Below are 10,957 nucleotides of genomic sequence, written 5' to 3' on the forward strand. Positions count from 1 at the left end.
ATCCCTCTTTTTGTGTTACGATGCTGCCTCCTGACCTAACTCACACACTCTCACATACAACACCTTTCCCACCGCAACTCATAAACATACGATCCACAAAATATCTTTGGAGACACATCTTGAGACTCAGCCATGGTGGAGGCTGCTCTGTATCATGGCTCAGGCTTTCTGCTGCCAAACCCTGAAATGTAGCCACCCAGGGAAAATTAGTGCTAGCACGAGAATTTCCATCTCAGAGGAGATCAGGAATGGCAACCTTGTTAGAAGCCAGATGAAGCTGTTTGCATAACAGGAACAGTTTTTACTTATACTGAATGTTTATTTGGAGTGGTGGGTGGAGGGTGTGTGTGTAGGGGGAGGCTGCTAGAGAATATGGGGAGAATGATAAAACCTTTGGGGCTGCGATTAGAGGGAACCCAGTTAAGGGTTAAGAGGATGTGTGGGAACCCTACTGATGCTTCCAGAACTAAGTCCAGTTGAGACTGAGGGTGGGGAACAGGAGGATACAGAAGGAGAAGGTCAGGCGAAGGAAAAGATTCCAGATTGAGGCAGTCCATGAACTTACAGCTGTTCCTGGAACTCTGCCAAACCATACTTATGGGCAGCTCAGAGAGGCTGTCAGCCTTCTGGAAAAGGGCAAGGAGAGGACGAACTCTATAGACCGAACATCATCTGAGGACGGAGGATGAGGCCTGGAGAAAAGTAGAGGGAAGAAACTTCCAGAAAGCCTGGGAAAGGAGGGTAACCAGCTAATGGTAGCACCTGGATAACCTTCTTTCTATCCTGAAGTTTCCCTCGATTCCTGATTCCCCGGAAGTGGGTGGAGCTTAGGAGATGGGTAGAGAGTAGTGCAGGCCTTGGCACCAGAGCCCTCCGCCAAGCAGCTAGGACTTGGAAGCCTCTGGGTTTGACTGAAAGGACACTAGCTAGAGTCTCAAGATATTGTCAAAATAACTTCCACTCTCCTACTGTCTAAAGTGGGCACTGGAAATCCCACTCTTAGAGATCTGTCCCTTTGGGTCTAGGGAAGGCTTAAGCATCCTCTATTATGGAAGAAATATCCCTGGGTGGGGCAGCAACGACTGTGAATGAAGAGTAAAGCTCAGATGGAACAAGACCCAAGGCATGCTCCAGAGGTTCCGGGTTTGACAAAGGGAAGGGATTGCCCAAGGTTGGTATTCCTTTAATCCCTAATCTCCAGGAGGCCTTATTTGGACTGTTGGTTCCCGTATAATCAGTGGTTTATTTAAGCTGTGTACATCCATGGTTCTGTCTTTAGTGCAGAGGCTCCCCAAGATACAAGGGCTCTGAGGGGCATGGCTGTTAGGCAGTTACGTAGCTCATCTCAGCTGCAGCTCACCCTCCAGCCTTTTCTGATCTCAAAGTCCTAGGCCCAGTCTGGACTTTAACCAGGCGACACACATTAGTGCGTCCGAGTCAGAATGTGTCAACATGGAACTAGACCTGCGCCTGATTCATCCAGGAAGTGGAACCTAGGCAGCAGAACAAACACCCCTAAGCAGCTCCTGCTAGGCTTGGGGTAACAGGTTGTCTGGACAAACATTGACTTTTGTTTATTTTGTTCTCTTCCTGCCTTCCATCCCCACTTGCCAGAGTCCAGCATTCCTTTCTCCCCTGTCTATAGTTTAAGCAGGTCCTGCTCTTTTCCTGGGACAGTCCCTGCAACTCCACCTTGACTTCACTTCCTGCTTCCAAAGCTGGTTTCTGATTTTTGGCACTAATTGATGGACACTCAAGATCTTTTAATTTTGCTTCAAGTACCCTCCCCCTTTCCTAATACAGATGCAAAACAGCGTGGGAATCCCCCTTCAGAGGGAAGAAACGGTGCAGCTTTAAGAGACAGGGAAGGGAGGAAGAGGGCGCTGAGACATAGCCTCCTACCATTGGCTGCTGGAGGGGATCCCACCTCAGGGATTGGCCTTGACAGAGTCCGCCTCCTCTTGTGATTGGTTCAGCCAAACAGATATAAAGTGCCTGTGCCGCCCTCCTCCTCAGTTGGAGGGAGGCAGGGAATCCGGCCGGGTCCGTGTTCGGAGGCGCACCTGGCAACCCTCCCCTCTCAGGATCGGAGCCCAAGTCTCGCGGAGGCTGCAACCATGAAGGAGAGACGGTCTCCCCAGCCAGTCGTGGCCCGATGTAAGCTCGTTCTGGTGGGAGATGTGCAGTGTGGGAAGACGGCGATGTTACAGGTGTTAGCGAAGGACTGCTATCCGGAGGTGAGCTGCCCGCCCGCCAGCCGGCTTTTCTCCCCGCCTGCCTGCGGGGGGTCGGGAGGCGGGAGTAGATTCCCACCTGCCCAGGACAGCTGTCTCCCCCAGCCCCACGACACCCCATCCCCAGCATCCCCAGCCGCTTTCTGAGGCTGCCCCGTCCCCAGCTGCATTCTGACTGGAGGACTGCCCTGCCTTAGCTTCCCCTGAGACCTGTCCCACTTCTGCCGCCCCGCCGGCTCCTCCTCACCTCTTCACCCAGAGGCCCCGATCAAATCCCCTCCTTCCTTCCTTCGTCCCTGGAATCTGCTCTCAAGAGATGGAACTGGGGGCATTGGAGAGCCTGGGGTTTCTCCTTGACGTAGTCCCTGCCTGTCCCCTCGCCCCTCCGCAGAGTGTGCCTCCAGGCAGGCTTCTGCCGCCCCTTCTGCTGTTCACCTGGCTCAAGGGGCTTGTAGGGAGGAGATGAAGAGCTGGAATTGGCTTGTGGCTTTCTAAAATTGGGAGACAAACAGATCCGGGGATGAGGCGTCTGTGTGTGTGTGTGTGTGTGTGTGTGTGTGTGGTGTGTCCCTGCCCACCTAGGATATGGGGGGCTTGTCCCTGGCTGGGGGCTCATTCACATTTCTTACTTGGATAGAGCAAAGTGCCTGTGCCTCTACAGCCCCTTCCCTCCTGCCCTGTGTATCCCCTCCTCTGGCTCTTTATCTCCTGTCACTTTAGTGTCTCACTAGGGTGAGTGCTTGTGTAGCCAGCACTAACCAGAGGATCCTGAGGGTGGGGTGTGAATGGTTCCTCTCTTCTCACAGACTTATGTGCCCACCGTGTTTGAGAATTACACAGCCTGTTTGGAGACAGAGGAACAGAGAGTGGAGCTTAGTCTCTGGGATACCTCAGGTAAGACTATGGCCCCAAATGCCCCTTTTCCACCTCCACTGGTCTGCTGCGGCTGCTGTCTTTTAGAAATTGTTTCCCCATTTGGTGGAGAGGAGTATAGCGCTTGCCAGGAAACAGAAAGACAGGGATCTGAAGATTGCCTAGTTGCGGGGAGGGGTGGTAGTTGGTCAACTCCGTTGAATGGTCCAGGGCTACAGAGTGGATGAACCCCACAGGACTCGCTTCGGTGGGTCTAGTTCTATCCTTCAGAGGGCTGGGATGGTGAGGTGAAGGGACCCATGAATACTCCTGGGGGGCAGTCAAACAGGGCTTCTTGATTTCCACTCCCTGCCACGCAGCACATACACTCATACACACACACCATGCACACCACCTTTCCTTCCCCAGAGCAAAGCCAAATAAGAGCAGGAGGTGTGGTGCTGCTGGAGGCAGTTGTGGTTGGGGCAGGAAGACAAGCCTGCCTTGGGAGAAATATTGCTCAGACTCAGTTTTCTCTCCTGCATTCCATCTCAGGCCACTGCTGTCCTCCTGCCGCAGCTTAGCTCCACTCGTCACACTCCTGCGGCTCAGGGATGAAACGATGCATCACCGATGTTTTGAAGGGTGGGGGTAACAGCTTAATATAGGGCATAGTCTTGTTGTGAATAGTGGCCAGTGGGGTGCAGGGGTGGTTGGTTCTGACCGTTTTCCCTGTACTGGGGTGAGGTGTAGAAGATGCACTGTCTCTCTAGAATGTAGAAAGCAATGTTTTTCCAGCCTGTCAGCCCCAAGCCCTTAGTGCTAAGTTATCCTTTGCTTTGATTCTGACCTCTTTCCACATCTCTTTACCCCAGATCTTTTTTAATAGACTGGCTCAGAGTCATAATTAAGGAATAAAAGCCAGAAATAGGAGGAAGAAAATAAAATCCACTACTGCCCCCAAATGCATATTCATGCTGAGTTTAAAGAGGAACTATAAATCATCAGGGGTTTCCTGCTACATATAATAAATACGATGTCCTACTCCTCCAAAGAGCTGTTGTTCCCATGCTCCAATTTTGAGATCTGAAAAGGTTAGGGGTAGGGGATGGGTTGACAGAAAATGAGACTTCCTTTTGCTTCCCTGCACACCAAACAAAAATTCCTCAACGTGGTATGCTTTTCTCTGTTGCAGTTCCAGGGGTTGGGAGGCAGGGTTCTAGTTATGCTGAACTGTGCTATGCTGGCTGGATTGGACTAGAATGCAGCTTGGCTGCATGATGTATGTTTTTTTGGTTTTTCATCTGCTGTACCCTCCCACCTCCCAATCTTCCCAGAATCTTACTGCAGCTCATCTCTTTTCACTACCACCGCCCAAACCCCCTGCTGCTTCGCCCCTCCTCCTGCAGTCAGAATGCAGCCCTGAATCCCAATTCAGATAATGGAAAATCAGCAAGTGTGATCTCTATTCCCTGTGTCACACCCCCACCACCCAATTTCAGAAAGGATAAAGGCTATCAGTAATTCTCAAACTCCCTCTTTCAGGTTAGATTCCTGTAAGGAAGGAGGAAGTGGCTGTGGTGTGTGGGATGGGGCTTCCCAACACTGGGGCCAGGATCGATCCTGTTCCCATTATTCACCCCTATTCATTAGGGGAGGGGGATCGAGCCAAAATGGAGGGCTTGTCCCCTCCCCCTCCCCCAGTGCTGCAGTGCTTCTGTTCCTCAGTGCTGCAGTGGTAAGACCCCACCTCAGAAAGGGATGGGGGCGATGGCTGGAGGAACAGGCAGCTACCCCAACTCCCCTGTACTCCTTTTTCTTTAATGACCACCCCTCCCCAGCTTGGATTTCCCCCAGTTTCCATGGCGATTGCGGTGCAGGGAGAGGGGCTGCTTGCTATTCTGAGCACGAATTGTCTGGGTTCCAAATCCGCTACTGTTCCTTCCCTGGGGGGGGGGGGGTGTAGACTCAGCTCCTAGCATTCTCCCATATGGGACCACCTGGGTGGGTACTGCCTACTCTCTTCCCAATGAAGGACCCTTGCTCTAGCCTCTAAATCCCCAGCTGTTGGTGCTGCTGTCTTTGAGATTGCCTTCCTGAGATCTTAAGGATAGGGGCTACAGCTTTCCTTTTGCCCTTTTCAGTGTAAGCGATTTGGGAGGGAGGAGGAGTGGGGCACTGAACCCTTGATGGTCTCCGTCCCCTGCCAACCTCCTGGAGCTCTGACCCCCATGGTAAAGAAGCAGGGCAACCAGTTATGTAACAGGCAGGTTTGTTTCTTCACTGGGGAGACCCTGGAGCAGAAGCGAGCAGAGTTGGGCAGCAGGAAGACCCTAGAAAAGAGGAGACCTAAAATAAACAGGAGTTGGGAGCATCTTTTAAGACTCAGAAAACTAGTAGATCTCAAAGTAACCCTTCTGTAGGAGACCCAGACAGGATCAATTTATACATCACCCCTTTTATTTTGCCGTCTCTTCCTTGTTTTGGGACTAAGGGAAATGATATTCTTGTGCTGCCTTCTGGCAGGTGGTCAGTCCCAAGCTTCTAGGCTGCAGCACATTCCCCTGGGAGATGGATAGAGGCTCAGGGATCAAGAATGGTATTTCTGAGGCTCTTTGGACTTAGGCCTATAGGGAGGTGAAAATACCATGGGTCAGCATCAGCTCTTTTCCCCCTACACCAGGATCTCCCTACTATGACAACGTCCGTCCGCTCTGCTACAGCGACTCAGATGCAGTATTACTATGCTTTGATATCAGCCGTCCAGAGACAGTGGACAGTGCACTCAAGAAGGTAAGGCTAGATAAACTCCACAATCTCTAACTCAGGATGAGAACAAGAAGGAATCTTGGGGACCTTGTCACCTAATTCCCTTTTGTGAAACAGCAAGAAACTGAGGCCAGGGGAAGGAAGAGCTTTGCCCAAGACCACACCATTAGCTACAGCTCTGGCACCAGAACCCAGATTTCCTTACCCCTCTGCCTCCTGCCCTTTTCACTGTCCTGTACTGCTTTGCCAGAGGCCCAGCAAGCAAAGGACTGAGAATCAGAGAGCCTTCGGGGGATATGTTTCAGGGTCAGGGATAGGACCTTTTGGAAGCTGCTTCAAGAGACCTGATTCCAGGCCCACTGAGACTGGGTGAGCCAGGCAGGTCTGAGCTGAACTATTGGTGAGAAATGCTTGAGTCTGGGTGGATCTGCTTGTACTGAAGAGTCCCAGGAAACCTTGCAGAACTAGCATAGTTTCTCAGAAGGTGCTGGGATGATGTCCTTTCCTTGGGAAGAGACTGGTTGGCTTGCCCGTGACCTTTTTGACTTGTGAGGCCCTTTTATTGGGGTGAGAAGGCAGATTCATATCCTCTATGTGTGGCAGAGAGTGGGAAGAGAATTGTCCCTGTGCTTTTTCTGGTGACTGGGCTGTTGACTGAGGGGACAGGTTCCTGGGTCAGTACTCTGGTGGCCCCAAAGGCCTCATGGGCAGGAAGATGATGTAATTAGTGCAGTGGAGATGCTGTGACTCAGAGGGAGGACTGGGCTGGTGATAAGCGGGATGATGGATATGATGTTGCCAACTGGCCTCCTCTGGGTATGTGTCTGCCACTGATCCGCCTTCCTTCCTCCTTCTCCTTCCCTTCTTCCTGCTCTGGCCCTCAGTGGAGGACGGAAATCTTAGATTATTGTCCCACCACTCGTGTTTTGCTCATTGGCTGCAAGACAGACCTGCGAACAGACCTGAGCACTCTGATGGAGCTGTCCCACCAGAAGCAGGCACCCATCTCCTATGAGCAGGTGTGTCTGTGTGCATGTGTAGGGGTGTGTGTGTGTGTGTGTGTGTGTGTTGGGGGTGGGGTGGGGATGGATACAGGCAGAGGGATTAAAATGTGGCCCTTGCTCAAACTCTTCCACTGTGGCAAGAGAGAATTGGTGTTATAATTAGCAAAGTAGTCACCTGGATAATGGGTACCTGTTTACCTAGGTGCATGCTGTAGGTTAGCAGGTGAGCCATTTCCGTGTGTGCCAGCATTTCTAAGATTGCATCCTCTATGGACCACTTGCATTAGAATCATTAGAGGTGCTTGTTAGAATTTCATATTCCTGGCTCCATACCTATAGAATCACTCGGGAGAAAGATATGGGTGGGAGTCTGCGTTTTGACAAGACCCCTGGATAATTTCTTATGCACATGGGAGTATAAGGACCATCTCTTTTAAGCCAGTGTTTCACATTAAAATCTAATTTACTTAGTCTGGCATCAGTATGGTTATAAAAGCAACCCAGGTGGTTTCTAATGTGCAGTTAGGCGTCATCTTAAGAAAAATAATCAGCAGAGGGTGGTGGTGGGAGACTGGCAGTTGGGTCCCATCTGGAGTAGCTCTGGGGAGTGGCACACAGAAGGCAGTGTTGTAGAGCCATTTTGGACCACTGCATTAATGACCTCGCCTCCTCCTGTAGGGCTGTGCGATAGCCAAGCAGCTGGGTGCAGAAATCTACCTGGAAGGCTCAGCTTTCACCTCAGAAAAGAGTATCCACAGCATCTTTCGGACAGCATCCATGGTGTGTCTGAACAAGCCTAGCCCAATGCCCCCAAGGAGCCCTGTCCGAAGCCTCTCCAAACGACTGCTCCACCTCCCCAGTCGCTCCGAACTCATCTCTTCTACCTTCAAGAAGGAAAAGGCCAAAAGCTGTTCCATCATGTGAAGTGGGAATTGGAGGGGGAGACAACCCCCCACTTCCTCCCTTGGGGTGCAGAGGCACGGGGAGAGGGAGGATGAAACAATTTAGGACACTGGACATGAGTTTTTCAGATGGCCACGGTGAGGGCTTGGAAGGAGACAGGAATGGGACGAGGAAGGAGCCAGGCCCGGCATGAGGACCTGACACTGAAAGAACCATCATACCCCAAGCCAGGCACGAGGTTGTGGAGGGGGCAGCTGCCCCAGTGCCCTCCACTCCAGAGGAAGGAAAGGTGTGGGGGTACAGGGGGCATGCTGGCCTCATAGGCTTGGGGGCCTACAGCAGCCTCACCTTCAGCATCATGCCTCTTCCACACAGTGTTTCCATGCAGCCGGGGGATGGGAGGGGTCCCTGAGCCCTTCCCTTCCCCGCTGAGGAGGCAGCAGAGGAATAGAGAGTGGGGAAGCCAAGAGGCAGGTCCCTTGGGAGCTTAGCCCAGGTGCTTCATAATTGAAATCAGAAGGGCAGGAGCTGGTCAGAGCCAATAAGAAGGAAACCTCATCTTTGCATAGCCCATGCCTCATGGAGAGGTGACATCATACATTCACATGCTTCTCACCTAAGTCCCCAGGGTCCAAGGGAGAAGCCCCAGACCCCCTTCTCTTGCAGAGTGTGGGGGTGGTGGTGCTGCAGGGGCAGGGCTGGGTGGGGGTCACCAGACTTTTTCTGCCCTTAGGGCAGTACAGCTGGAGTTTGTTTTATAGACTCTTGTCTTTGGAATTGGGGGGAGGGGGGAGTGTTTCAATCTGTTATATGTTCTGTGTTTAAAGAAGAAAACCTATTTATTAATGAAATATATAACACATATGAAGAAGTTGACTCTATTTTTTTTTGTTTCTTCCTCTGTTCAGTCATTGGTAATGAGGGAAAAGCTGGCCTGGGGCCCTTTCTGTGGGTTGCAGATTGGCTGACTCCACAGTTCCCTAACACCTCCAATAAGGAACTCTGGGCGCCCCCGCCGTCCCCCTGCCAAGTCCTACCAAGCCAAGAAAGAACTCCTTAGCCCTGGAGCAGGGTTTTCAACCTTGGAACTATTGACATTTTGGACTGGATAATGCTTTGTTGTGGGGGGCTGTCCTATACAGTGTAGGATGTTTAGCAGCATCCCTGACATCTGGCAGGTGCTAGATGACAGTAGTAGCTTCCAATGTCATAACCAAAAATGTTTCCCGATATTGCTAAATGAGCCCTGGGGCAAAATCACTCCTGGTTGAGAACCACTGCCCTGGAGAGTCTAATGGAGAGAGATAAGGTTGAGTGAAATCAACAGTAGAGGATCCAAGCTGCTGAGATCCCACCGGCTGCAGGGGACAAACTTATCTGGGGACCCCTTAGTGGACAGACTAAGCCGATGCTGGGGAGAGGCTTCTGGGGTTCTGGTCTCCTCTGAGTTTATTTTATTTATTTATTTTTTTGAGACAGAGTCTCGCTCTGTTGCCCAGGCCAGAGTGCCATGGCGTCAGCCTAACTCACAGCAACCTCAAATTCCTGGGCTCAAGCGATCCTCCTGTCTCAGCCTCCCGAGGAACTGGGACTACAGGCATGTGCCACCATGCCTGGCTAAATTTTTTTATATATTTTTAGTTGTCCGGCTAATTTCTGGTTTTAGTGGAGACAGGGTCTCGCCCTTGCTCAGGCTGGTCTTGAACTCCTGACCTCGAGCGATCCTCCCGCCTCAGCCTCCCAGAGTGCTAGGATTACAGGCGTGAGCCACCACGCTTGGCCTCCTCTGAGTTTAAAGAGAGGAGACATCTGCCTTCATGACCTTCCAATCCCAGTGCCTGTTAAAGGCAGCTCAGGGGCCTTAACTTCCCTTCTCAGTGACTTACAGCTCTTGTTTGCCAAGTTTCATAGTATAGTGCTAGAAATAAAAAGTTAACATGTATTGAGTACTTACTATGTGCCCAGCACTGTGCTGAAGGCTTTACCTACATTTTCATATTTAACCTCATAAACGATAATAGCTAACATTTGTTAAATGTTTACTATGGCCCAGGTGCGGTGGCTCATGCCTGTAATCCCAACATTTTGAGAGGCTGAGGCAGGAGGATCCTCTGAGGCCAGGAGTTTGATACCAGCCTGGGCAACATAGTAGACCCCCGTCTCTACAAAAAAAGAAAAATAATTAGCCAGGGGTGGTGGCATGCACCTGTATTTGCAGCTAGTTGGGAGGCTGAGGCAGGAGGATTGCTTGAGCCCAGGAATTCGAGGTTGCAGTGAGCTGTGATTGGGCCACTGCACTCTAGCCTGGGAGACAGAGCTAGAACTTGTCTCTCTTCTTCCTTTCTTTCTTTTTTTTTTTGAAACAAAATCTCTCTTTTGCCTGGGATACAGTGTAGTGGCATCATCGTAACTCACGGCAACCTCAAACTCCTGGGCTTAAGCAATTCTCCTGCCTCAGCCTCTCAAGTAGTACCTGTAAATACAGGCACGTGCCACCACACCTGGCTAAGTTTTTTCCATTTTTTGTAGAGATGGGGTCTCACTCTTGCTCAGGCTAGTCTCAAACTCCTGAGTTCAAGTGATCCTCCTGCCTCAGCCTCCCAGAGTGCTACGAGCTAGGATTACAGGCATGAACCACCATGGTTGGCCTAGACCTTACCTCTCTCTCTCTCTCTCTCTCTCTTTTTTTTTTTTGGAGACAGTCTTGCTCTGTTGCCTGGGCTAGAGTGCCTTGGCATTAGCCTAGCCCACAGCAACCTCAAACTCCTGGGTTCAAGTGATCCTCCTGCCTCAACTTCCCAAGCGGCTGGGACTATAGGCACATGCCACCATGCCCATCTAATTTTTTTCTATTTTTAGTAGAGATGGGGTCTCACTCTTGCTCAGGCTGGTCTCAAACTCTTGACCTCAAGCTATCCTCCTGCCTCGGCCTCCCAGAATGCTAGGATTACAGGTGTGAGCCACTGCGCCCGGCCTAGACCTTATCTCTTAAAAAATGTTTTCTATGGATCAGGGGCACTTATGAAGTCTTTATATGTTTTCTTACTTTGTTTTTGAGACAGGGTCTCAGTCTGTTGCCTGAGCTAGAAAGCAGTGGTGTCAATCATAGCTCACTAAAACCTCAAACTTCTGGGCTCAAGCAATTAACTTACTGCTAATAAGTAATTAAGTCAAGATTCAATCCATGTCTCACCA

General features: G+C 50.9%; 1 protein-coding gene across 1 annotated transcript; it reads left to right on the forward strand.

Moving 5' to 3' along the window:
- The first annotated feature begins 2,001 nt into the window (after positions 1-2,001).
- Positions 2,002-8,633, forward strand: RND1 (Rho family GTPase 1). The gene is made up of 5 exons (XM_045555040.1): positions 2,002-2,237; positions 3,041-3,128; positions 5,770-5,879; positions 6,740-6,874; positions 7,538-8,633. Exons 1-5 carry the CDS (start codon positions 2,118-2,120, stop codon positions 7,781-7,783), a joined length of 699 nt encoding a protein of 232 aa, XP_045410996.1. The 5' UTR covers positions 2,002-2,117; the 3' UTR covers positions 7,784-8,633.
- The last annotated feature ends 2,324 nt before the right edge of the window (positions 8,634-10,957 follow it).

This window comes from Lemur catta, chromosome 6, assembly GCF_020740605.2.
Source record: "Lemur catta isolate mLemCat1 chromosome 6, mLemCat1.pri, whole genome shotgun sequence".
NCBI lineage: Eukaryota > Metazoa > Chordata > Mammalia > Primates > Lemuridae > Lemur > Lemur catta.